The sequence below is a fragment of the Ovis aries genome, chromosome 13 (assembly GCF_016772045.2).
Source record: "Ovis aries strain OAR_USU_Benz2616 breed Rambouillet chromosome 13, ARS-UI_Ramb_v3.0, whole genome shotgun sequence".
NCBI lineage: Eukaryota > Metazoa > Chordata > Mammalia > Artiodactyla > Bovidae > Ovis > Ovis aries.
This window is the reverse complement of record NC_056066.1, coordinates 56,554,100-56,581,291: the sequence shown is the minus strand read 5'-3', so window position 1 is coordinate 56,581,291 and position 27,192 is coordinate 56,554,100. Positions and strand designations below refer to the sequence as shown.

At 50.0% G+C, this 27,192-nt stretch overlaps 1 protein-coding gene and 1 long non-coding RNA gene across 5 annotated transcripts in view; one reads left to right on the top strand and one right to left on the bottom strand.

The window, feature by feature from the left end:
- Positions 1–27,192, top strand: part of PHACTR3 (phosphatase and actin regulator 3) — a 205,446-nt gene that overhangs the window by 16,539 nt on the left and 161,715 nt on the right. For 3 of the 4 annotated variants that reach the window (XM_060396951.1, XM_004014426.6, XM_060396949.1), the window contains exon 1: positions 294–866. The exons of the other annotated variant lie outside the window; for it this stretch is intronic. In XM_060396951.1, coding sequence (XP_060252934.1) covers positions 749–866 — 118 coding nt within the window. In that variant the 5' untranslated portion in view covers positions 294–748. Of the gene's footprint in view, positions 1–293; positions 867–27,192 lie in introns of those variants that run through there. 4 annotated transcript variants of the gene reach the window in all.
- LOC121816189 (uncharacterized) lies at positions 430–1,946 on the bottom strand. Its single transcript, XR_006055655.1, has 2 exons — positions 1,812–1,946; positions 430–1,141 (listed from the first exon to the last, which is right to left on the bottom strand). It is a non-coding gene; the product is annotated as an uncharacterized LOC121816189 (long non-coding RNA).

Here is a 27,192-nt window from a genome sequence, read left to right as displayed (position 1 = left end):
GATCAGGCCCTGCCTCCACCAAGGGAGGCACCCTCTCCAGCTGGGGGAGGGGGAGGGAGCAGTATGTGGACTCCTTGTATCTAGAGCCTGGCTGGGATGGGGGTGGGCGATCCAGAACTCAGGAATAAGCCCCCACTTCCCTCAGGGCTGGCGGCGTGCAGTTCAGGTATTTGAGACCCCTCCCCATCACGGCGCTGGCTCTCACTCCCCTCTCTCGTGACGTCAGGCTCCTCTCGCGCGGCATGATGGGAGAATCCTAATGTTTTCCAACAGATGCTCCAAGAACAGCTTTCAGATTAAAGCTATTGCCAGAGCAAAGATTCTTCTTTTTTCCTTTCTTTCCCCGGGGGGTGGGGGGTGGGGGGGGGGGAGGGAGCGCCCCCAGAAATTCCTGGACATCACCCCCTGCCCCAAGCACGCAATAAACACTGACAAGAAAAAGTTTTTATTTCCTGGTTCAACTTTTTTTTTTTCCTGGAATATAGACTGAAGAATGGGAATAAACACGAATAAATAACGGAGCGAGGCCGCGCGCGCCGGGATGCGCCTGGCTGCCGCCGCCAGGCTATTGTCTCACCGCCCTGAAGCCAGCCCTGGCCTCGTCCTCCCGCTCCTTCCCTTTCCCTGCCCTTTTTGATTTTCCTTTTTTAAAAAACGCCCCCTCCAGCCCCCTGGCCAGTGACCTTGGCCGCCTGGATGCTCTGATTGCACGCGGCTCCCTCCAACTTGCCCCAGCGCCGCCGGGCCCATGGCCGCGTCCGAGGACGAGAGCAGCTGCCTCGTGTCGCGGGGCCGCTCTCAGAGTGACCCCAGCGTCCTCACCGACTCCTCGGCCACCTCCTCCGCGGACGCCGGGGAGAACCCAGGTAATGGGCGGGCGGGGGCGGCGGGGCAGGCGGGGAAGGCCAGGGCAGGGGGCGCTGGGCGCACGTCTCCGGGCGCTGCTCCGCGTCGGGTCTGCGTTTGGGGAGCCGCGGCAGGACTCAGGCGCTCAGGCTCCCCGTAAGGCGGCGGAGACCCCTTTGTCCGAGGAGGAACCGGTTTTCCTGGTAGAGACCGGCGCTCCGCATCCGCCCTCCTTGAGGACTGGTGGGCTCTGCTGTCCTCTCCGAGGGGCTGCCTTCCTTTGGGTGCTGACCACCTGGGGGACCAGAGGCAGAACCGTGGCCACCTCCGCCAGTGCCGGCTCCGAGCTCTGCCTCCCTCCCCCGGACCCCAGCTCCGGTGGCCCCGGCGGCCTGGCTGGGGCGTCCCCTTGCGGGCAGGGAGCGCTCGGTGCTGCCGCCGCGGAGGGGCTTCCGCGGGGCTCCCAAGTCGGCGGGGCCTGGCGCACCTGGGCGCGCCCACCCGCCTCCCGGGACAGGTGTGTTGGCGGAGCTGCCACGGGGAGATGAAGGGCGTGCGTGCGCCAGGACGGAGCCAGATTTCATTAAATAATATGGACTTCGTTCACTCCCCCACCCCCACAGCACCGTCGATTGTTTAGGTGATAAATCCGGTCACAAAGGCGTCCATAAGGCTTGATTGATTACTTTCCAGAGAGGAAGAAAGGCCTAATAAAGCGGAGGGGGGGAGGTGGGGTGGGCTGTGCGCCTGTCACCATGGAGACGCAGGAAGCAAAGTGATCATTAAAACCTTTCTCCACCAGAAGGCAATTTTCACTTCACAGGGAGAAGTCTGAGCTTCTGAAATGTAGGGTTCAAAAAAAGAATCAAAGCTGGTGTTTTGGTATGGAGCCACAGGACTCCATTCGTACCCTAGGGAAGCAGGGTCCCTTCACACGTTCTGTTTTGACAATAAGTTGCTCTTACCTTCCTCTGATGACTCTTTCTCTCTGAAGGCACCAGACCCAGATGGGGACTTGATCACCTTAACTGGTGGGCGTGCAGCTCCACAGGGCCCCTGGGGCTGGGTGATCCAGCTCTGTGGGGAGATTCCTTCACTTTGCTGGAACACAGAGCAGCTTCGCTATTTAACTGCAAAGAAAGACCCGTTAGAGGCAGCTCTGGGGGCGCCAGGGCCCAAGCTGAAATTTTAAACAATAAACCCATACAAGGCTTGTAAGATTTCTTTGTTAGGACTGTTGACACTGTGTCATTTGGTCAAACTAAGGTACCAGCCTGAGGAAATCCCTGGCTTTTTATTTTTGGTATCTGGGAGGGCAAGTTAATTTCCTTGGAGTTTCAGGCAGAGGCAGTTCTAAGCAGACCCTTAAGGCTTTAATTAATCCTTTTATTAGAAATCGGGGATTAAGCCTTCAGCACTCCATGATGGATTGGTTTTCTCTGTGCCGGAGATGCACATCCATGATTGTTCCAATTATGGAAGTTGAGTGGCTCGTCACGAGAGAAGCCAGCTCCTTTTGTCTCCCTGGCAGTGAGAGGACGCAAACTTGACATGGGAACTATGGAGGATCTAGCTTTTTGGCTGTCTGTGAGTTGATGCCTCCGTGGGTGGGAACACGGGGCTTGGCAGGTGACTCGTGCTGGTCCACTTGGGAGAGAGGCGAAAGGGCTTGGACGCCCGTGATGCAGTGATGGCGGGGGATGATGAAAGCCCAAGTTAGTCTCAGGTTCACATGCACAGAAGGGCACCCAAAGAGCAGAGACCTGGGGTGAACGTCTCTATGTACAGAATTCTGTGAGTGGTAGAACCTTACTGAAAAGGAAAAATGAATGAAGTATTTAAGAACTGTGTTAGACACAGCAGTTCCGGTGGAAAGAAATTCAGAATCTTCAGGTCAGAAGCAGCCTGGGAGCTTGAAGCCGGAAGGGTGGATTAGGGGAGCATTTTCTACAACTGCTTTGCTCGGTTGGCTCGGCGTGTGCTTGCATACCTCTTTTGATGGGGAACTCACTTCTTGCTGAGGCAGTGCATGCTTCTGTTTGGGCAAACCCATTTAAAAATTCATTTTCAAATGGTTCAGAATGGTCTGCTCTCAGTCAGTCCTGATGGGATCATCTCCTGATGCACCTTGGCTTCCAGAGAAACTGGTGGTGTTGTCGCACCCACCCGAGGCATTTCTTCACTAGGCTGTAGAGTCCAGGCCTTCCGTTCTCTTTCCCTGAAGAACCTCTCCCATTCGCCCACCTGCTGCTCTGAAGTGAGGCTGGTGAGCCGGCTGTGGAATGACCTGGTGTGCAGTCACCTGCCTCCATCTTTGGAAACAACAGTTTCTTTGTTTTTATAAAACAGCTCGTGAGGGCATTTGCCCTTCTCCCCTCCAAAGTGCATTTTTGATGCATCAGTATTCTCATAACAGAAACTCAGAACATCACAGGAAAGTAAGCAGTGACACCTCTCTCCATCCCTCTCCAGATGTTATCTCTGTGATGAGCTCCATGGGGCATTTCCACCTTTTCCTGCATGTTTATATCTGTAGGTTCTTGGGAAAAGGCATTTAAGAGAACACAAGTGGTTTCACACCACATGGAAGGTTCTCCAGTTTGGGTTTCTACTCAACACTGGATCTTGGAGGAGGTCTCACCATGTGGCAAGTGTATCTCCATCTCCTTTTCTTAATAACCACGTAGTATCCTGAATAATATGTTTTTCTCAGTTGAGCTATACGTGTGTTTCCATTTTTTACCCATTAGAAGCGATACAGCAGTGGTCATCCAGCAAAGCCTCCTTGTACTCCCATGTGAATTTCCTGTAGGATGTGTCTAGGTCACAGGAGGCTCACATTTAAAATTTTTCTGATATCACTTCCCCCTGGAAAATGGACCCATGATGCTTCTTCAGAATCTGAGCACATCCTTTCTCCAAAGCCTTCCCGATGCCTGGAGTGGTCCATCTGGTTTTCTCTCTCGTGAAGGGTGACAAGGAGTGTCTCATTGTGTTCATTTGTGGCTCTGTGATTGATGGCAAGTGTGAGCATCCTTTTGTGGCCTTATTTGTGTGTTAAATCTCTCTGTGACTGCATCTGTGGCTATGGACTGCCTGGCAAGGGTGAAGGCCTTTCCTTGAGGACCGACCCTCATGCTCTTTCCACATCATTGCTCCACTCATGATTCTGTAGGCAGCTTTCCAGGGTTCCTGTCTGCAAATCCTCACTCTGTGCCCACAAGTATGGTCAGGATTTTCCCCACAACTTAAAATTTTAAAAAGGCAACTTGGCATCCCCATCGCCTTTCCTCCCTCTGAGTTCCTAGTCTTAAGGAATTCTATCAGCTCTCAGACTGTGGCTTTGGTCTTGTGCAGGCCTCCTACCAGTCTAGTCATGTGCCACACCCTCATCTGGCCCCTTTTGCTGCTCCTGGTCCCCTTCTCCCCACCACTCTCTCCTCCCTGGGTTTTCACTGCATTGCCTTCTCTCTGCTCCCTGCTCGTCCCTCTATTCCTCTCCCCGCCCAACACACAGCGGTCCCTGCAGGGCATCCCTTGCTGTCCTTTCCCTCCACTCTCAGCTCTCTTTCTGGTTTCCAGAGAGCCGGACCCGAGAGTAAATGAAGAGTTACCAGGGTCAGCTGTTTAGAATGTTTCCGTGGGGACTTGCAACTTGTCTTTTTCTGTGCAACCAGGTAGGGGACCTTTTGATCTCAACTGGGTTTCTCAGCACCACTGACATTGGTAATGGGGTCCTTCTCTGCTACGGGGTGTCCTGTGCATTGTCAGATGTTTAGCAGCATCCCTGACCTCTGCCCTCAAGACGACAGTAGCAGCCCAGCCCCTGGTTGTGACCGTCGAAAATGTCTTCAGACCTGCCAGGTGTCCCCTGGGGGCAAAATCTCCCTGGAGGACTGCTGATGTAGCTATTTCATTCTCAAACCCTGCTGTGGATTAGAGTCACCTGGAAGTCACCTGTTCACCCCACCTCCTTTGTTTCCGGTTCAGCCTGTGGTGGATGCCGGTGAAGTACAGTTCTAACGAGTGACCCGGTCATGCTGATGGTACCGGTCAGGGGACCAGATCCAGGGACCCACTGAGTCTAGTCCTCCCTGAGCCACTGTCTCAGTCTCTGCTGACAACTTCTCTGTGTGTGTGTCTAAGTATGTGTCCAGTGGGTACTGCCCTGACCTGTCTGCCTCCTGAGCCCCAGCCTGCTGTGTCCTTCGACTCCCTGCTTTCCCAGGTCTTGATCTGATGTTACCTCCTCAGAGGGCCCTCTTTGTTCATCTGATAAGATTAAGTAGCTGCCCTGCCCACACTACCCAGTTCTCGTCCCAACTTGTTCACGATGTTCATCATTGCCTGGGACTTAGGTCTTATTCTCAGTGGACCGTTCCCACTAGGCTGGGAGCCCATTGCCAACTGCTCACTGGAGGCCTTGGTAAGCATCTATGGGACCAGGCACAGTGTCTGAGTGAATGAGGCCTGGGGCTGGCCAGGTGGCTGGATGGGCCCACTGTGGGCAAGCTGCTCAGGGGCAGCTTGAGATGGCTGGAGGCTCAGTGTGGAGGGGGCGGGGGCCATGCCCCTCTGCAGGGACAGGTCCACCTCTGCTCATGGCCCAGAGAGGGTGAAACCCTCAGAGCATCCACCTGAGCTGCAGACAGACACATAGACACAGCCCCACCTCAGACTCTAGGCTTGGCGTTCCTTTGCTGTTTATGGGTGCCCCATGTGGGGTGGAGACAAGGGGTCTCAACCTGCTTTCTGCATGGCCTGGTTCTTCTGGGCTTCTTTCCTCAAATGCTGTCTTGCTCTGAAGTCCTGAGTTTTGGGGTTCTCCCTCTGGCCCCTTGCAGAGCGTCTCCATGGCTTAATTAGCAATAGAACTCTGCAGTAATTACCTCATCAGCTTCTTCTTTGGGGTTATTAAACATAAAAGCTGGATGCTTAAAAAAAATACAGAATTTAAAAGCAGAATTTTTCCTGGTTATGAAAACAACTACACATTCCTCATAGGAAGTGATTGAAAGCTTTTGAAACTTCTGTTCCTCATCCCCTGCTCCGTTAACAGGGCACAGAAGGCAGTGACAAGGGACAGCTTTGTCCCTGGGACCTTCCCAGGTGCCAGGCATGGCTGTTTGGCAGAAGGTCAGACACAGTCAGGGTCCAGGGTTTATCCCCCACCCCCACCCCATCCCTTGTGGTCACTTCAGCCACTTTCCATCTCCTCACTTTTCACTCTTTGAAATGATCTCACTTATTTGACCCACTTGCTTATGCTCTGTTTCTCCTGCTGGGTAGCACTCTCCAATACCGTAGTCATTAGCTACTTACAGCAATTTATATCTAAATTAAATAAATCGACCTTAAAATTTCCTTTCCTCGGTCACACTTGTCACACCTCAAGCGTTCAGTTGCTACGTGTAGCTGGCAGCTGCCATGTTAGATAGCATGGATCTAGAATATTCTATTCTTGTGGGTGGCTCAGTCAATGCTGCTCTGGAGTGGAAGACCCTGCGGGTAGGTCCTTATCCCTTGTTCCTTGGCTGTGCAGCCTGTGGCTGTTCCCCAGTGGTTGTCTGTTGACTGAACAGACAAGTCAGAGCGCAGACGGAATGGACGTGGTCTGGGAGGCCTTGTGCTGGAGACCCTCAGCTGATCATCTCACATCCTTAAGGGGAGGACACCCAAGCAGAGGTCATTTCTTATCCACACAGGATTCATTTATCTCAATTCAGTGAGCTCCTCCAGAGAGCCTACAATGTGCCATGGTTGGCTCTGGCTGGATGGGTCTCTTTGACAAAGAAAACAATGACATCCAAAGAGATTCTTTGGCTGGAGTTGGATGGAGTCCCAGATCTGGCTCTGCCACATACAAGCTGTGTGACCTTGGGCAAGTTGCTTCACCTCTCTGAATCTCCATTTCTTGTCTGTAACATTGTGGTCAGTATTGTCCATTCCTCCAGGTGGGTGAGGATCACTGAGCTATTGTCTGTAACGGACACTGTCATTGGTTTCACAGCTATGAAGGGGCAACAGTCTCCTCAGACATCTCCTAATCACCTTGAGACCATTCCATCCTCTGGGAATAAAGTTGGGAGGCAGTGGACCCTGTGATGAAGAGGTGGGGACAGCCTGTGGGTTGATCTGCAGCCCCTTCTCTAACTAGCTGATAATCTGGTAAATTTTCAGTGGCTAAAGTGAAAACATGCTTGTCAGCTCAGTGTTACACTGGGGCATCTTGCTTCCTTTTATTTAATCTTCCTCCAAACCCTTGAGGTAGGCTCAAAGGGCCAGGTGGCCCTGGGGACATTTGTGTGGAGAGGAGTTAGAATCTAGGTGAGTTTCAAGCCTGGCCCATTCTGCATGCCCCACCCACTCTGCCCCGTCCACCTACCAGCCCCTCCCACTCTGCCCCAGTCACTCTAGGCCCTCCCCACCCATTACTGGCTTCAAAATGCATCTTTTTACAGAAAGGCCTTGTGTGCTTTGGGCTTCCCTGATGGCTCAGATGGTTAAGAATCTGCCTGCAATGGGGGAAACTCGGGTTCGATCCCTGGGTTGGGAAAATCCCATGGAGAAGGGAATGGCTACCCACTCTGGTATTCTTGCCTGGAGAACCCCATGGACAGAGGAGCCTGGCGGGCTACAGTCCAAGAGGTCACAAAGAGTCAGACATGACTAAGCAACTAATACTTTCACTTCCTGTGCTTTAGATGAAGCAGATCCATGTGTTTATCCCATTTCTGTTTCAAGCAACCTGTGCCACAAATACATACAAATCTGCAGTCACATAAACACACAGGCACAGATATACTCTTCCCTTTCCTAGTTCATTTAACTAGAATGGCCACAGGACAAGATTTATTTACTTGAGGTCAGGCAAGGAACTGAAAGAGAACCAGCCATGGGCAGAGTTGCTGAAGGTCTTGTCTTAATGGGCTGGGGTGAGTGTCCATGTGTGTTAAAGCAAGTCATTTGGGTGGGTTGCTTGGCAACACACCTTATCTCATGGCTGGGACATAAGTAGACTCTGGCATCAATTGGTCAGCTGTCAGAAAATGAATTTGCCAAGATCTGAGTAGAGAAAGTGGCAGCTGTGGCTACAGACTTAATAAATGTATTTATCACACATTGTTATGCAGTTGTTTTAAATGTAATAGTTTGTTAAAGTTGCCTTTGGTCTTAATACTCTTACTATTGAGTTGTATTGTCATTAGTTAATTTTTTGGTCCCATTACTTCTTGGAAGTTTATAGCCATGTGAAGAGAAAATTTTTGCCTTGCTGTAATCACTAGCTTAGGGGATTTAAATAAAGGCAGGAAAACCTGCCAAAAATGATCTTTCTGCTTCCCTTTGGCAGGAAAACTTTGTCTCGGCAATGTTAATTGTAGGGTGACTGCCTTTCCGCAGTCACATGGGGCAAGTGACTGCTGACCTTGGCTTGTTTGCTGGCAGGTCTTTTATGCAGAGCTCCCCTGCATCAGGGATGTCCCCATCTGAGCACTGCTCTGTAGGGTTCCCTCAGCCGCCCCCACCTTCTTCATTTTCCTGTTATCATCCAGGTAAATGGGGATGCACTTCCATACAGAGTGGTAGGTTGCATTCCTCCTTTAAATCACATTTATTTGCAAACAAAGGAAGATGGGCTTCAAATATTAATGAATTAGTTATGGTCATCCACTGAGGAGACACAGGTGTGGCGGAAATCGCTAAGACGTGGTGCGTTTCTGCAAAATGAGAGGTGTTCTTGTGCGTTGTCATCTTGACCTGTGACTCTCCCATCCTTATTTATCTGCTGATGTAGGAAATGCCCCTGTGTGCAGGGGGCATGATGGGTGTGTGTGGGGTGATGTAAAGAAGAATTGCTTGTCCTGGAATCTCACTCTCTGGCTGGGGTGGGGGGGACAGTTCATATGGTGTTGACTTGTGAAATGACAGGACACATGCATAATAAATGCCAGGCCTCCCAGATCTGTCCTCTTCTGTGTGGCATCCAGTGTGTCCTCTATAAGGACAGCCTGCAGACCTTTGTGCTGCAGGCTGGGTGCTGTCTCCTCTGCTGTCTGCAGGTTGGCAGGGTTGACCATTTAGGCTGGGCTCAGCTGGGTGGCTCTTCTTCACCTGTACCTCATCCTCCTTGGACCCAGCAATGTTGCCTCCTGGCTGGGGCTGTGCATGGGCCCTCTCAGGCTTTGTGGTCCTCACTTCTGCCTGATTCTGTTAGAGTGGGAACATGCCCAGTTTAAGGTCAAGGGGAGGGAATACAGTCCACCGGTTGATGGGAGGGGCTTGGTCGCATTCATGCTGGGATTTCCTGCAGCCTCTATTCTCCCATGGTTGGGCCTTGGCCTCGGGAAACCAGCAGACAAGGTATTGAGGGGAGCTGGCAGATGTGTGGACTCTTTGATGTCACCTGGGTCTATGTGACTTTGACAGTCCTACCTAACATCTCTGAGCCTTGTTTCCCTGCTGTAAAGGGTCTCTGCATGGACATTTGGTGATGAGAATTCAACGGGTTGGTTTCTCTAAAGCATTTAGCAGAGTGCCTGAAATACAGGGAGACTGGGTCATGATGAGCTGGTGTTTATCCCCACCTGTCATTATGGAGACATTAACACCAGAGGCCGCTTGGAGGCCCTTGAACGTTTTTGTTGGTAACAGCGGAAATCCCTGATTCTGTGCAGTTCTGAGGCTCCCCCATGGTGCCTCTCAGTGTTGAAACAAGGGTCCCTTCTGGCCTAAGGTCACTCTTGCTGAGAGATATCAGGTAGCTCTGTAGGATTCCCCCACCCTCCCTCCTGCATGGCCCTGGAGCTGGTTCCAGGGGTTGCTAGTGTGCGCTGGGGGCTCCTCTGGGGGGATTGTGCCCATCTTCCTAATTAGGGAGCTGGTCCAGGGGAGCCAGAATGCAGGACTAGTTTAACTGGCCCAAGTCAAAGGTCAAGGTCAAAGGCTGAGTCACACCCTCACAGACATGAGGTTGCAATGTGCTTAGCTGACTCCAGACTCCTTGAGGTTGGCTTTGGGCTCAGGAAGGAGGGCATGTGGATAGTGGAGGCAACAGCAGCTTATGTTTCAATTTCTGTGCTTTTTTCCCCTAATATTTGCAACTAGAAGCCTCTGCCTTAATAGTCACTAATGCAGGATTTAGGGATATTTTATTATTTATCTCATCCTTTCAGAGGGAAGGGTGAATAAGGGGGTGGGGGGTGGGGTGGGCATCTAATAACATACCGCATGGAACAAACCAAGCGCTGCTTCTTGCCTGCATTCTCCTGGGCAGGCACTCTGGGTGAGGGACGCAGCGGCCAAACCCTGTTTGTCTTCCCCTTGAATCTCATGGAACTTGTCTTTTCCTCAAGACCCTTATTGCAAACAGCATTGGCGTTTTAATGTGATTACTTTCCTCTGGTATTTTTCAAACTCTTTCTGGGAAACCTATTTGCATCTTTTTACTTTAAAGATAGGTCTTGTCCACTCTTGTGTCTTTGGCTCCAAAAGCCAAAGTGTGAGTGTCTTGCTCATAGAAGGTGCACAAGAAACCGCTTTTACTGTAAAAACATGGTAATGACACCCAGCAGCCCTTTCTTATTCCTAGTCCCATGTACCCATAAGGAAAAGTGAAACTGAGGGGAAAAGATCCCCAGAAATGCAACAGCAAAGCATGATGAGCAGGTTAAATGGTCTTGCTCTGTTGGAAATTCCTGGAGCTGATCGACGGGCAGAGGGGACAGTAGCTCAGAGGACAACTTATCAGTAATACGCCAGGTTAAAATAGGCCTACAGATTTGTTAATAATTGGTCTCTGTGTGGTTTTTAAAATTAACTAATAACGGTTTACTCCAGGAGGATATTAGCACAGAGCAGCTGTCCGCTCATAGGAAATAGAGATTCTAATCACTGGTGTGTTGGTTTGTTTCCTTTTTCTGACCTGGACAAAGCTGACTGTTGCATCTCACTTGCTGAGCTCTTTGGGCGGGAGGCTGTGAGGGCCCAGTTAACATTGCCCAGGGTTACCTCCCGGGAGCCAGTGCAGGTTGGAGGGAGAGTGTGAGCCAAGAGATGCAGGATGATACCCATAGCTCATGGCAAGTGAGATTCCTCCCTACTTCCCACCCACCAAATCAAGGGCCTTCTGTTAGGCCACAGAGAGCAGAAATGCGGCCCACCCTGTGGGCTGTCTAGTGGGGGTGGGCTCAGATGCTAGTCGTGGGGAAGGGGGGAGGGCTGCTCTGGGGCTGGCAGACTGGGGTTGTTTGAGAGAAGGTGTTCAGGGGCAGTGAATTGAGACCCAAAAGATAGTTTGAGTCCACCAGGCCGAATGAGCAGGAAGGGTGTGCCAGGCAGACAGAACGGCTGGGCAGAGGCCAGGAGGCAGGAGGGAGCTTCTGGAGTGTCATGGGCTGAAGGCAGCTAGTGGCTGGAGGAGGATGGAGGGTAGATGGATGAGTCGTGGCATGCATGTGTACACGTGTGTGTGTGTCCTGCTGTAACTTATCCTCATTTGTCAAAGCCACAGGCGGTCCTGGACACGGTCAGTGGCACGGCCCTTGTCCCTCCTGCAGGCAGCTGGAGCCATGGTGCCTGGGGCCTCGGAGCTGGCCTTGCAGTCAGTCTGGAACCCTGACTCAGGTCCCTCTAGCAGGCATCACCTCACTTTCCTCCTTAGTAGAATGTGGGTGGTTGTGAGGCTGGGTGAGGTATTTGACCGCAGCCCAGCGCCTGCAGCTGAGTGTCAGGTAACTGTATTTCCTGCCCCCAGGTGCGTGGTCCATGAATTCAGCTCATAGAGCAGAAAGCTCAGCCTGGGGGAACGATACTCTCCTCCCTTCTCCTGGGTCACGCTGGGCAGTGGATCTGGCGAGGAGGTCACCTTGACCTGCCTGCAGAGGGTGATTCTCCATAGTTGCTAGGAGACCTTGACCTGGTGTAGTTAACCATCTCACCACACACAGAAGGGCTTCTCATGTTTCTAGCCCCTCCAGCTCCAAGAGTCAGAGATGTCCCATGAGCTGTGCCGGGCGCCAGTCTAACAGGAAGGAAGGTGGCCAGGCAGCCAGGGTCCTCTCTCTGGCCAGGCTCTGGTTATTCCTGGTGCCCCCAGAAGAGACATATCCCTTCTGGAAGCCATGAGCTGCCCTCTGGAGAAGTCTAAGCTTATCCTATTGGAAGCTGAGTGACCTCTGCTGGGCACACAGATGGCTTGTGTAGGACTCAGAACTTGAATTCCAGGGTGGAGGCGGAGGGGGTCAGAGGGAGGTTGGGAGATTATATTGCAGGGCTTCCCATCCTGACTCTGTGTGACCTCAGGCGAGTCTCTTGCCCACTCTGCCTCCGCTATTCAGTTTGTTTCTACAGGTGGCCACATTGTTCCCTCCGACCCCACTGCCCTTGTGCAGTGTGACTTTGTCACCCCTCCTATTGGGGGTGGGGGAGACTGTCTCCTGCCCCCTTGTGTCCATGTATTACACTTGCTCATAGTTTAGGAAAAGTGACACAGTGTGGCTTCTGGACCCAGGACTTGGATGCCCAGCGGCCTCTGTTTGGCCCTCTCACCTGCCACCAGTCTGGATTGTCCTGCTGGGGAAAACTGGGTGCCCCAGCTGATGGTTCTTGAGAGGGGAGCCTTCCAGGTGTCTCCAGCTTGGCTGGCACCACGTCCAGCAGAGGGGCCCTGCCCAAGCAAGTGGATGATGTAATGGTTATTATTCAGGGCCACTGAGTAGTGGAGTGGTTTGTTACGTCTCGTGAGTAACTGATACCCACTCTGACCAGTACATGTGAAGAGGCCAGAGCCACTTCTTGCCCTGAGTTACACAATGATCCTCTGTTCCGAGCTGCTGGGCAGGTGCTGAGTTTTAAGTGAGGTTTCTCTGTGCCTGGTGGGCTCTGACTCTGCATTGAATTTGGAGCAGGTTCCCGTTACATCTGTGGCCATTTACCCCTGTATTGTGGTGGTGGATGTGGAGGTTTCTTTCCTGACAGCCAGGGTCCGGGAGATCCTGGGCTTGTTCTATGCTGGGGCAGGCTAGCCCCTCTGGGGGCACTGGGGCTGGGCTGGATTTGAAGGGCATTCAACCCAGGAGTTCTGAGCCAGGAGTAGTCTTCATGACTCCCTCTGGGGAGCTTAAAAATGAAGTTAGTCTAAAACTTTCTCCCTGGACTTTGTGATTGCCAGGCATTAACGAGTATTTATTGGGCACCTACTGTATACACCAATGCATACACCAGTGCTGTATGCCTGTCATTGTTTTGGGGGCTAGGAAGGTCACAGTAAGGACTATGATGTCCTTCCCTTCAAAAGGTGAATAGTCTCCTGGGACAAGGGGAAGTATTTAAGAAAGAAATAGGTGTGTGATGAAATAGTGCCTGCAGTCAGACTGGAGGAAGGAGAGTGGTTGGGAGGGGTTAGAGGGACTCTAAGCAAGGGCATCTGTAGAGATACGAGGTGGAAAGGAGAGAATTAGTCATGTAGAGACCTTGGAGAGTAGCCTTCTAGGCAGAGGGAGCAGCAGGTGCTGTCTGTCTTTCTGTCTAATGCTCATCACCTGTCTGTCAGTCTATCATGTACCCATTGTCCATCACTTGCTTACTTCCAGCCCCTCTTTGGCATTCCTGCACAGAGTCTAGCCCCTGCTTTAATGCCCCCAGTGATAGAGAAATCTCCCCTCCCCCACCCTGAGTTTCCAACTCCAGGACCACTTCCTGGATGGTGCCTCGCTCCTGTTTCCTCCCCCAAGGGTTTATTTACACTCTCCACTTGCCAGGAGAGGCACTTAGGAGTTTGGAGCTGTGCATGCTCCCAGGCCCCCAGTGCGAGGGGGGCAGGGGGAAGAATGGGGCCAGTCACTGGGGAGCAGGGGGAGACACCCCATCTCAGCTGCAACTTCCCTGCTCTTGGCTCCTAGGCAAGGGCCTCTTTGTGCTCCTCCAGGACAAGGCTTGCCATTGAGACAGGCCAGGGGATGCTGTGCCTGAGCGAAGGATGGCTGGAAGCTAGAATTAGGCATTTCACAGGGAGCAAGCCCCACAACATCTCCCAGTGGGCTTCCAAGAGCCTGGACGAGTCCTTGGCCAAGGGGCTGCGGCTTGAGCAGGCTCCTCTCACTGGGACGAAAGCCCATCCTGTTCTCTCCCCAGTGAGCCCAAACACTGAGCATTGAAAGTGTGAGAGAATTGTTCTTTTTCTCCTGGCTCCTAGTGGGCCTCCAACCCTGTTCAGGGGTGCAAAAGTGTCCTGGAAGGTTCCCCACAACTCATATTCAGAGGGGCCAAAAGAGGCTGGCTTTGAGAAAGACTGATGGGCTGTTAATAAGACAAAGGAGAGTGGGAGCCACACGGAAGTGGTGAGACTTTTTACATTTTTGTGCATTTCCTTTGTTTTTATTTTGAAATACTTTTAGGGACTTCCCTGGTGGTCCAGTGGTTAAGAACCATCCTACAATGCAGGGGATGTGGGTTCCATCCCTAGTTAGGAAACTAAGATCCCACAAGCCAAGGAGCAGCTTAGTCTATCTATGCAACCACAGCTAGAGAGTCTGTGTGCTGCAATGGAAGACCCACACGACGCAGCCGAGATCCCGTGTGCCACAAGTAAGATCCGACACGGCTGAATAAATACTCTAAAAAATAAATACTTTTAAACTCACATGGAACTTGCAAAAAAGTAGTGCTTAGAATTCCGCCAGCTTCTCTCGATGGTGACCCCTGACCTGGCACAGGACTCTAGTGGATGCAGGGCACAGCACTGTCACTAAACCAGGGGCCACAGCGAATGTCACCAGACTGTACATGCACCTTCTTTGGTGTAAGTTGCAGGACACTCTATTACACTTATAGAATCACCACGATCAGGTGAGGAGACTCGACTCTTAGATAAAAGCCCTTTGGCCCTTTGGTCAGGGGTGTTGGTGCCCAGGCAGCAGGTGGTGGGCCCTTCCGCCTCGGCTCCTGAATCCACGTTGTGCTCCCTTCATGCCCCTGGGTGGGGAGCCACCTCTTCTGGACCCTCCAGGCCCCACTTCCTTGGTTCCCAGTGAGGCTCAGCAACCCTGCTCCTTCTGCACATTTGAAAGGCCGGGCCTTGGGAAGGCTGCTTTTCCTCTATCCCCACCCCCTTAGGGGCTGCCATGGTTTCCTGGGACAGTCCTAACAAAGAGCTGCAGACTGGGTGACCTCAGGAAGGGAAATGGATCCCTCCTGGTTCTGGAGGCCAGAAGACCCCGCTCCAGGTGTCGGCAGGGAGGATTCCTTCTGAGGCTGTGGTTCATTCCAGGCCTCTCCCTACCAGCGTGCAGACGGCCGTCTCCTCCCTGGGTCTTCACATCTCCTTCCCTCTGTGCTTGTGGCTCAGCATCAGCTGTAATGCATCAGGCCCATCTGAATGACCACATTTTAACTCATCACCCCTGTAAAGCCCCTCTCTCCAAATAAGGTCACATTCTTAGAAACTAGTGGTTAGGACTCCAGCTTGTGAATTGCATGGAATTTTAGGGACACAGTCCCAATATCACAGTGGCCCTCCCTCCCATCCCAGAGGGCAATGGCAGCCCACCTTCTTGAACCATCCCCTCCTATTAGGCCCCCTTGCCCCACCCCAGATGCCTCTCAGGTCTCTGTTCCCCCTCCTTCTCCCTTGGATTCAGACAAAAGGTTCCTCACCTTGGCAACAGTGACTTGTGAGCCTTGCTACCTCCTGTGCCACCAGCGTCTGCTTCCTAGCATGTCGTCCCCCTCAAAGCTGAGCCAGTCAGCCTTCAGCTGCAAGTAACAAACATCCCAATTCAACTTGGCTTACCCTAGGGAGGTGGGGAGACAGTGGGAAATAAGCCTGGCCTCCTGTTTCCTGATCTCAGCCATGTCACTGGAATCTCTTTCTCTCCCTCTCTCCTCTCTGCCCTTCCCCGTGTTGGACTCCTTCTCAGGCAGGCTGTCTTCATAGGCTGGCTCTTGGCAGTTCCACACTCATAACCTTCCAGCTCAACAATCTCAGCAAAAAGCAAGTTCTCCAGAAAGGCAAATAAATTTCTTGGGGTTGATGCTGATTCAGCTTGCCTCAGTCCTGTGTCCAGCCTTGACCAATCACTGGTTAGGGATTGCGGATGGAGGAAGCTCATTGGCCAGCTGGGTAACACACCTGCCTGAGCACCTGTAGTGGGTCAGCTTCACCAAAGCCTGAGGACTGAGATGGGGAGGGTGGAGCCCAGGGGGAAGCCGCATGTGGCCAGATACAGGGAGAGTGGGGACAGGGGGTAACTGTCCTGACCACTCAGTGGAGCGGAGGGTGAGCTTTCGAGGGCAGGTGTCCAGCCTTTGTTCCTGGTGATTCTCAGCTGTGTTTGTTGCAGCTTTCGTGCCATCAGCCCACTTTCATCTTCAGAGCATCTCCACTCTGGACTCCTCTCTTCCATTCTCTCTCAGAGCCTGTGAGCATTCTGTCCTAACATCCTGTTCTTCCATTAAATGCTTTTTTTTTGCTTTTATAATTTGTCCATGCTCCTAGAGATTATTTGTTTACCATTTCCCTCTCCCCCTGCTACCCCTCCGATTATGAGCTCCAGGGAGGAAGAGAGCACATCTGTGTTGTTTTGCTGCAGTGACCAGCACCTAGGACAGCGATGAGCTGCTTCTCAAATAACTGTGTTGCCTGGGAGAAGTTACCTAACCTCTTTCTGGTCTTGGGTTTCTGTCGATCACGGGTCTCACTTCACAGGTTTGTTGGGATAATTTCATGAGACAGCCTATGGAAAAGCATGTAGGGCTTGGCGCTTAGGAATAGCTGAACAAATAGATCCTGTTACAATACATCCTGTGGCTCTTGTGGCTGGCGATGGGAGGTGGTGATTAAACTGTCTGGGTTCTAGTACCGCTTACTAGTTGGGTAACCTTATGCAAGTTCATCGACTTCTCTGTTCCTCAGTTTCCTCATCTGTAAAATGAGAGTAGCAGTTATACTAACCTAGAGGAATTATTTATTAGCAGAGCACCTGTGACCTTGCCGACTTCCCTGGTGACTCAGATGGTACAGCGTCTGCCTACAATGTGGGAGACCCGAGTTCAATCCCTGGGTCGGGAAGATCTCCTGGAGCAATCCACTCCAGTACTCTCACCTGGAAAATCCCATGGACAGAGGAGCCTGGTAGGCTACAGTCCATGGGGTTTCAAAGAGTCAGATGCGACTGAGCGACTTCACTTTCACTTTCACTTTTGTGGCCTTGCCTGGCTAGGTGAGCCTACAGAAGCGGTAGGTGCTGTTCTTGTCACTGATGTCTGTTAACTTTCATGTTGCAACTCACATGGCGCTTCTCTGGAGCTAACTGCTTAGAAGCAAGGTTATAGCATCTTGTAAGAAATGAACAAAGTCCTTAGGATCTGGGTTCTGTTTCTACGTCAAGTTACTCTGCTTTACTGCTCAGTCGCTCAGTTGTGTCTGACGCTTTGTGACCTCACGGGCTGTAGCCCGCCAGGCTCCTCTGTCCATGGAATTTTCCAGGCAAGAATACGGAGTGGGTTGCCATTTCCTATTCTGGGGGATCTTCCTGACCCAGGGATCGAACCCTTGTCTCTTGCATCTCCTGCATTGGCAGGCCGATTCTTCAGCACTGCGCCACCTGGGAAGCTTTAGTATTAATCCCTAAACATCTACTGTCACTCTCCCTGTCTTCCTTTTCCCCAGGTCACGTTACTGTGCTGTATCATTCACCGTGAGCGATGAAATGAGTTCTCCATGTTTACCTTTTGAGCACATGTCCCGCCTCTGTAGTCTTTGCTAAGCGAGGTCCCATGGGCATGAAAGCTACATGTCTGTTACCAGTGGATCCCGAGGGTCTAGGCTGCTGCCAGACGCTGCACAGGGGCACCGTCTAAGGGAACCTTCTGTTTCATGTCAGAAAATGGAGCAGAATAAATACAATTGTCTCTCTGGATTCAGAGATTAGCTCTTATGATTCTGTGTAAGTTATTCAAAACATGAAAAGAAGAAGAAAACCCGGTTCCATGGTTGTCCTCAGAACAGTCCCGGTAGGTGACACTGAACAAGCCTCCTGCTCGTTAGGACAGCCACTGTGGACTTGAGTTCTGACGCCCATGACTGATGGAGAGTCGTCGGGAGGAAGCACCCCAGCTCCCAATGATAGTGATGATAAATGACACCCACAGGAGTGGCTATAGACCAAGACTTCCCTGCAGCCGAAGGAAGAAACACTTGGGCAGAATTAGGAACACTGGGCAGTGGTTTAAATCCCAGGCCACCGTGGGGAGGTTTCGATGTTCACCGGCTTCCCAACCAGCCCATTAGCGGGTGAGGACTGATTTTTGTGGGCAGAAATTTCGTTTCAGTCCCGGATCTAGTTGTGAGTGAAGCTGGTGCACCCCTGTGTGTCTCAGTGAATCACTTATAATCCCTTTAATGCTTCTGCTGGTTGGACATGGGATTCCATCACTTACAACCAAGAGCTCCAATTGTCACAGGCACTTAGAGGGTGGAAGTGGTTTTGTCCAGGTCACAAGACTAATGGAAGTGCTGGGGCCAAAATCCAAATACCCTCCTGCTTCCCCTGCTTTATGCTCTCCATCCTTCTCCCACGCACCTGCCCAGCCCCAGGGAGATGCCAGAGCATGACACTTCTTCCCCATCAGTCTTTGGGGTGCCTGCCTAGCTGGAGATGCCTGAGGGTATTGAAAAAAGACGTGTCCTTGGAGGACTGTGGGAGTTTATGGGGGCCTGAGAAGAGGCAACTGTCAGGCCTCTGCTCCTGAGAGGACCTAACTCCCATGACTTAAGTGATGCTGGGGGTTCAGGTTTTTTTCATGGATGTGGGGCTTTGCTTGGACACTTTTATGTTGCCTGGTCTTGTGTGTCATGGAGGGCTCTGTAAGTCACTGAAGGGATATTCTCAGGAGTTGCTAATGTCATATTTAATTTCAATAATGAGACACCCCTGCTCACTATTTATTACCCACTGTGGCTTTTGACTCTGGTTCCTTGAGTGGCTTAAGAGTTCGAGGTTAATGGATCGCACGATTAATTATTTAGAACGTGGAGACAGGAGGCTCTTACAAAACCAAGACTTTGTAATAGACTAATTAATAGGTTCCTAACTTAATTATCATTTTGAATTTTGCAAAGAATACTTTCTCCAAAACTACTCAGCTGTGGAAAGTTATTGGGAAACATCTGATTTTTACTCATTTCTTTGCAAAATTTAAATATTAATATTCTTATTTTTCCAAAGCCATTCAGTTCACAGCTTTTGGTCTTCTTTTTATTGCCTGTGAAATACATAGAGTGGATTCAGACTTTTTGAAGCCCATGGAAGTGGTTGCAACACAAGGCAGTATTTCAATGTTCTGGAGTCTAGAAATTCCATGGTAAAGTTTCCTTTCATTCTCATGGGACTGTGGGTGGTTTAAAGTGCAGCCTTTAGGGTCAGGGTGACCTGGGTGTGGATCCCAGCCCCTCCACGTGGGTTGGTTACTAGACCTGTCTGCTTCAGTTTCCTCCTTTGTACAATGCGGATACCGGCAGTCTTAATCTACTTGGATCATGTGTGTGTTAGTCGCTCAGTCGTGTCTGACTCTTTGCAACCCCATGGACTGTAGCCCGCCAGGCTCCTCTTTCCATGGAATTTTCCCAGGCAAGAATACTGGAGTGGGTAGCCCTTCCCTTCTCCAGGGCATCTTCTTTACCCAGGGATCGAACCCAGGTCTCCTGCTTTGCAGATTCTTTACCATCTGAGCCACCAGGGAAACGTAGTGAACAAATTAAAACAAATTAAAGCATAAATTTAAAGATGTAGTTACAGAATTTCCAGTGGTACCCAACATGGGATAACAGGCTGTTGGCTATTAGTGATGATGATAAATACTAATGTTCACTACAACAAGCACTGGCAGACTGTGACCAGGGAGCCCACCTCCTGTGTTTGTAAATAAAGTTTTATTGGCACGCAGACGTGCTCATTCATCCACATATGGCCTGTGGCTGCTTACACACTTCAATAGCAGAGTTGAGTAGTTGCCCGGAGATGTCTGGCTCACAAAGTCTAAAATATTGCCTCTCTGGCCCTTCATAGAACTTGTTTGCTGCCTCCTGCACTAGAGACATCATTCATGCTTTTGCCCTTTCTGGTAACACTTGAGAGATGTCCTCACAGATCAGCAGCAGCAGCTCTCTGTATTTGTGCTATGCTTTCTAATATGGCAGCCACTTGCCACCGGTGGCTACTGAATGCCTGAAATGAGGCCAGTGCCTATGGAATGGAATTTTACATTTTATTTAGCTTGAATTAATTTAGATTTATTAGTCAAAGCTATGGCTTTTACAGCAGTCATGTATGGATGTGAGAGTTGCACCGTAAAGAAGACTGAGCCCCAAAGAATTAATGCTTTCGAACTGTGGTGCTGGCGGAGACTCTTGAGAGTTCCTTGGACAGCAAGGAGATCAAACCAGTCAATCCTAAAGGAAATCAATCCTGAATATTCATTGGAAGGACTGATGCTGAAGCTGAAGCTTTAATACTTTGGTTACCTGATGTGAAGAGATGACACATTGGAAAAGACCCTGATGCTGGGAAAGCTTAGGGCAGGAGGGGAAGGGGGTGACAGAGGATGAGATGACTGGATGGCATCACTGACTCAATGGACATGAGTTTAAGCAAACTCTGGGAGACAGTGAAGGACAGGGAAGCCTGGCGTGCTGCAGTCCTTGGGGTTGCAGAGTCAGACACGAAGGAGTGACTACACAGCAAGAGAAAAATGCAATGTGCACCCAGCCGCACATTTTTTGCCCTAGTATTGCTGCAGGCAGAGGTCGGGTAGAGAGGGCAAGTCAAATGATGGCAAGAAACAGAAAATATGAATGGCCAGACTGATGAGTGCCTCCAACCAACAGAAGGCAGCAAGAGGGGACATGTGCTTGGTTTCTAGGGAGATCACCTGGATGGCTGTGGTGGTTTTGCAGTTGTAAACTTTCACCTTGCCCCTTCGAGGAATGCAGTACAACTTTAGAACAGGGGTGTTGCAAATGTAACAAACTATAAGAATACTGAAAAATATACCTGTCATGTGAAAGGACCATGAATGTGTCTTTGGAGAGAAGGAACTCAGCTTATAAATTACCAAAAATGGACCAGCATTGTAGGGACACATAACTGAACGTACAGTATTATTCTTATACCTCTCTTCCCTCTCCCTGCCCACCTCCACCCCTTTCCTCCCCTCTCTGTCTGTTTTTCTGTGTCTCTATGTTTTTCTCTTCCCTTGGTAGAGAGAGATGGATAAACAGATCTATGGATATGTGTGGATCCAGCACATATATATATATATATAACATTTAATTATCTTGTCAAGGATATCTCAGAATTTTCAGGGAGCAGTTAACTCTGACTTGGTGGTTTTCAGTGTCTGTTTATGTACAGATAAATTATACAGCGATGATGCCCTAGTTCTGTTTTATTTATTACTCCTCCGTTAGTCTGTGTAAAGTCAATTAGGCTTCTCAGAGCCCCAGCCTTCCCATGAAAATCAGGTCCTGTCACTTAGAAAACCTGATGACGAGTGGCTGTTCTAGTCTCACAGAGAATGTGGACAGCTTCCCTTGTGACCGACTCCCCGGTTGTCTGGATGACCTTGTCCTGCTGAAGTCTGGATGTAGAGTAGATTGCCTCTCTACAAACTAGATTATGGCAAGAAGAGGTCAGAATTACATAGAAAAGGGGACTCAGACTTGTGGACAAGCTTGCCAACCCCCATTCTACTTTCTCTGGTGTCCTTGATTTGGATGAGTGTTGGGTTATTTCACCATTTTTTTTAATTAAAAAAATTTTTTTTGGCTGTGCAACACAGCATGTGGGGTCTTTTTTCCTTGACCAGGGACCAAACCTGCAACCCCCTGTACTGGAAGCATGAAGTCTTAACCACAAGACTGGCAGGGTAGGCCCTTCACTATTTGGTTATTTGCTTGTTTGTCTAATGCCCCTTTATTTTGCTTTTCTTTTTAGGCTTTTTTTTTTTTTAAGAAATATTCATTATTGAAAATTCAGAAAACACAAAAATAGTGTGAAAGAAATAAGAACCCTTCACAAACTCTTCACCACCATCCAGATATAGCTGTTAGGACTACTTTTAATGTTTCCTTCCAGACATTTTTTGTGTAAAAATACTTGACACAGGATAGTTTTACTGTATGGTGACCTTTCAGTCTCTCCTTTATTAAATTAGGCTTCCCTGGTGGCTCAGATTGTAAAGAATTTGCCTGCAATGCAAGAGACCCAGGTTTGATTCCTGGGTTGGGAAGATCCCCTGGAGAAGGGCATGGCAACCCACTCCAGTATTCTTGCCTGGAGAATCCCATGGACAGAGGAGCCTGGCGGGCTACAGTCCATGGTGTTACCGAGTCGGACACCACTGAGCAACTACCACTTTATTAAATTAATGTGTCGTAGCACTGCATTGTGTCTCTCTGTAAACTTGAAACCATGGTCTCTGATGGTCTCCTAACATCCCAGGAGACAAACTTGCCAAAATGTATTGATCGCCCATTTGCCTTTCATGGGAAACAGTCTGGCTTGAGTCTTCCGTTTATTTTTTTGTTTCTTGCTGTAATAAAGACCTCCGTATTGGACTTCAGACTACATATCTTTTTGTGGGTATCTTTGATGATTTCTTTAGGAGAAATTCCTGGAAATAAGATTCCTGAGTGCAGGGGAGGAAAGCTAGCATGTAGATACAGTGTACCAGCATGTTCTCCAGTTGAAGGTGGAGTATTCATGGAGAGAAAGCAATCCTGTTGAAGCAGATAGCATTAAGTGGCTTAATTCTGCTCCTGAAAGCTGGAGTTCAGAGTGGGTGGAAATACTTAGCCCCACACCCAGCGTGCAGCAGACACTTGATGAATGCCTTTCGCACACACACACTATTATTTCAAGCATCTTGATTTAATGTGATCCAACCAGTTTGGTTAAGTTTTGCCCATTTTTTGAGCAGTTCTGCACAAATCTGTGTCCTTACTCCAAGAGGAGAACAAATATTTGCCTCAATCTTCATGGGATAATTAGACTCTAAAATTAGAAGGCAAACGGTGCACGTTCGAATGCATCTAAATAAAACCCCAGGCGGGGGGACTCAGCCTTCCTGGCAGTGCTGGTGAACTTTGGTGCATGCCTGATGGAGCAGCGTGAGGCTGAGAGGGAGGCATGAGGGCTAGTCCTCGTGGGGCGCTCGGGGCACATGCCTGCAGGCTGCTGACACAATCCCTTCACTTTGTCTAAAAATACTGGGTTCCAAACTTATAGGAGGAGGGGTTGGAGACCTTCCAGAATGTCTTGCGTTGGCCCAGTGTGCGGATCCGATGTGGGCAGCCCGGAGGGGGTGTCAGTCCCATTTGCTATTGCTCTGTGAGCTCCTTGGAGAGCATTCTTGGCCTCGAGGAAGGAGGGTGGTCAGACAGCTCTGGGCTGAAGTACCCTTTTCTGCCTTAACATGTCGTTGTTGTTTAGTCACTCAGTCGTGTCTGACTCTTTGTGACCCCATGGACTGCAGCATGCCAGGCTTCCCTGTCCTTCACTATTTCGTGGAGTTTGCTCAAACTCATGTCCATTGAATTGATGATGCCATCCAACCATCTCATCCTCTCTCATCCCCTTCTCCTCCTGCCCTCAATCTTTCCCTGCATCAGGGTCTTTTCCAATGAGTCTGCTCTTCACATCAGGTAGTCAAGTTATTGGAGCTTCAGCTTCAGCATCTGTCCTTCCAATGAATATTCAGGGTTGTTTTCCTGGTTTGATTGACTTTGATCAAACCAGATTGACTGGTTTGATCTCCTTGCTGTCCAAGGAACTCTCAAGAGTCTTCTTCAACACCACAGTTCAAAAGCATCAATTGTTTGGTGCTCAGCCTTCTTTATGGTCCAGCTCTCACATCCATACATGACTACTTGAAAAACTATAGCTTTGACTATGTGATCTTTTGTCAGCAAAGTGATGTCTCTGCTTTCTAATACACTGTCTAAGATTATCATATATTTCCTTCCAAGGAGCAAGCACCTTTTAATTTCATGGCTGCAATCACCATCCACAGTGATTTTGGAGCCCAATAAAATAAAATCTGTCACCGTTTCCATTGTTTCCCCATCTATTTGCCATGGAGTAATGGGACCAGATGCTATGATCTTAGTTTTCTGAATGTTGAGTTTTGAGCCAACCTTTTTCACTCTCCTCTTTTGTCTTCCTCAAGAGCCTCTTTAGTTCCTCTTTGCTTTCTGCCACTGGAGTGGTGTCATCTGCATATTTGATGTTAATCAATTAATCTTGATTCCAGGCTGTGATTAACATAGCTGACCCTGAATGTTCCAGAGCAAACCCTCCATCCACTGGTCCACTCTGCAAATGTTTATTTCATGATTTCTAAAGGTCATGGATGCAATGGCAGCTTAGAGTCTGCTGCTGCTAAGTCGCTTCAGTCGTGTCTGACTCTGTGCAACCCCATAGACGGCAGCCCACCAGGCTCCCCCATCCCTGGGATTTTCCAGGCAATAACACTGGAGTGGGTTGCCATTTCCTTCTCCAATGCATGAAAGGAAAAAGTGCAAGTGAAGTCGCTCAGTTGTGTCCGACTCTTTGAGACCCCGTGGACTGCAGCCCACCAGGCTCCTCCGTCCATGGGATTTTCCAGGCAAGGGTACTGGAGTGGGGTGCCATCGCTAGTGGGGTGGAAAAGACTCCTTTAAGAAGTTAAGGTCCATCAGAGGCCTGCTACATGCAGGCACAGAGCTGGGACCGTGGCTACCCCAGGATCAAAAGGGACATGACATCCTCTTCACAGGGCTGGCCCTCTGATGGAAAAGATGACTGTTTATCCATGAATCACCAGCAAGTTTATAGTGAAAGGAAGCTCTGTGTGCGGTGTATCTGGAGAAACATATATGTGCTGCGTTTTGTGGTGAAAACAGCCTTGATCAACTTCTGTCGGAGTGCGTGCGTGCTCAGTCACTGCAGTTGGGTCTGACTGCAACTCTATGGACTGTAGCCCGCCAGGCTCCTCTGTCTGTGGGATTCTCCAGGCAAGAATACTGGAGTGGGTTGCCATGCCCTCCTCCAGGGATCTCCCTGACCCAGGAGTTGAACCCCATGTCACCTGCGTCTCCTGCATTGCAGGCAGATTCTTCACCCACTGAGCCACCTGGGAAGCAAACTTCTGTCTCTTGTGATGTAAAATGAAATGAAGGATGGAGAAAAATGCCCATCACATCAGTTGTTCAGTGTCGAGTTCCTCTTCCCTTCCTGTCTCTGCCTGCCCATAGCCCACTATACTGTAAATTCTGAAAAGGTGGGAGCTCAGGGTCTAGTCCAGCACTTAGTAGTGGGACCTGTGTGTGTGGGATGGCTGGACGGGGAAATGTTAAGTCTACATAACACGCCGGGGACATGTTGAGTCTACTGCTCCTCCCAGGCAGCAGTGTGTCTGAGCATCTGGAGGTGGCGCTGTGGAGAAGAGGTGTGTTCCCAGCCAGAGCTGATTCCTATTACTGCCTTTGCACCTGCCACTTCCCTTCATATCAGCTGCTCCACCTGGCTGGGACTGCCTAGCTGGGCTGGGCTGACCTCCCTTTTTCCAGATAACAGGTGCTCAGTCTTTTTAGAACAAATAGAAGTCCTGTTTAGACTCAGCGGGGAGGGGAAGGAAGGGAGGGAGGGAAGAAAAGAAGGAAGAGTTTGCCTGGAACAGCCTTGCCTCAGATCTTAGCATCCCTGGCTCCTTCTCATTATTCCCGTCCCTCCCCAGCCACCCCCACACTCCCCTCCTGGTCCCACCGCATTCTGTCTGGACATACTTAGCACCATCCAGAAACAGATTATTCATGCACAATTGAATATTGCTGCTATTGAGTATATATGAAATGCGAATATATACGGTACACATCGTGTGTACATGCCTGTTTTCATCACCTGAATCTCATTTAAATGAAAACAGTCTTTTCCAGCACCAAGTGCAGTGCCTGGCACACAGTGAATGCTGAACTATGAGTGGAGTGCATGAATGACTTTCCCTTTTCCCTCCACTTGGCTGTGTTTTTCATGAGACTGTGAAACCCAGAAACCCTGCCCACTGCTGAAGCCACCCAGCAGGCCCCGTAGTCCAGAGGTTGGGGAGTTGATGATGGTGAGAGCTTCTTTCAGTGCCTTGTGGGCCATTCCAGGGTCTTAAGGCCCCTGATTTTTTGAGGGGACCCCATATGTGTCTCAACAGAGATGGTGTCAGGCCTGCCTGAGTCCCCTGTGATCTTTTATCCCTTCCTTTTTCCTTTTCCCCTGATTTCCCAAATCCCTTTGATGGATGAGTTCCACAGTTTCAGGAGGGTAGAAACATGTTATCATCATGTTTCCACATGTGGGCACACATGCCATGTAGAAAGTCATCTCCCACAGCATCCAGATTCTTAATCGGGTTTCCCGAATGTCACCAGGATCAGGGTCCCTGAATCCAGGTCCCTGTCCCATGTGACCCAGGTCCCTGTCCCATGTCCCTGTTGCTTGTGACCTCGTGGCCTTTCTTGGTTCTGATACCTGAGATTTAGGACTTGGATCATGTCATTTCTGCATTTTCTTCCAGCTTCAAAATTTTCCATGTGACACTGTTCTTTGTAGCCTGTTGATGGTGGAACACGACCTTGTGATTAATTGTGGGTGCTGGAGACAAGATGCCTTCCATTCAGAAGGCTTTTCATCTCATCGGTCAAGATTCTTTGGTTGCTTGTGGCTTTAGTTGCTGTTGAGAAACCCAAGTACACTGGCTTTGGGTAAAGGGTATATGTTGGCTATCAAATCTGATGAGTCCAGGGGGAGACTGACATAGGCCCGTAGATCCAGAGGATCTTATATCATCAGCCTTCACTGCCTCTCCGTCTCCTGACCAGGGACCCTATGCTGGGCCCACTCCTAGGCCAGCTCTTCTTTCCTTTGGGCCTCTTGTAGGCTGCAGGCTCTGGCCAATTCGGAAAAGCGGGGACTTCCCCTTTTCTATTAGTTCAAAAAGAAAAAACAAAACTCTAGGAAATTGTGTCTTGTTGGTTTGGAGGTGGTCAGACTCTTTGAAATCATATGAAAAGAAGGGGCAAGGAATGGGTCCCTCAAATGAAACCCAGGGCTGCAACCAGGAAAAGGGTGTAATGGCTGTTGGGTAGGAAAAAATGAGTCCATCTCATGGTCTTCAAAAGAGGTGTCCTTTAAAACTTCCTGGGACTTCCCCTGTGGTTGAGTGGCTAAGACTTTGCCTTCAAGTGCAGTAAGTGGGGGTTCAGTCCTTGATTGGGAGCTAAGATCCCACATGCCTTGTGGCCAAAAAGCCAAAATGTAAAAC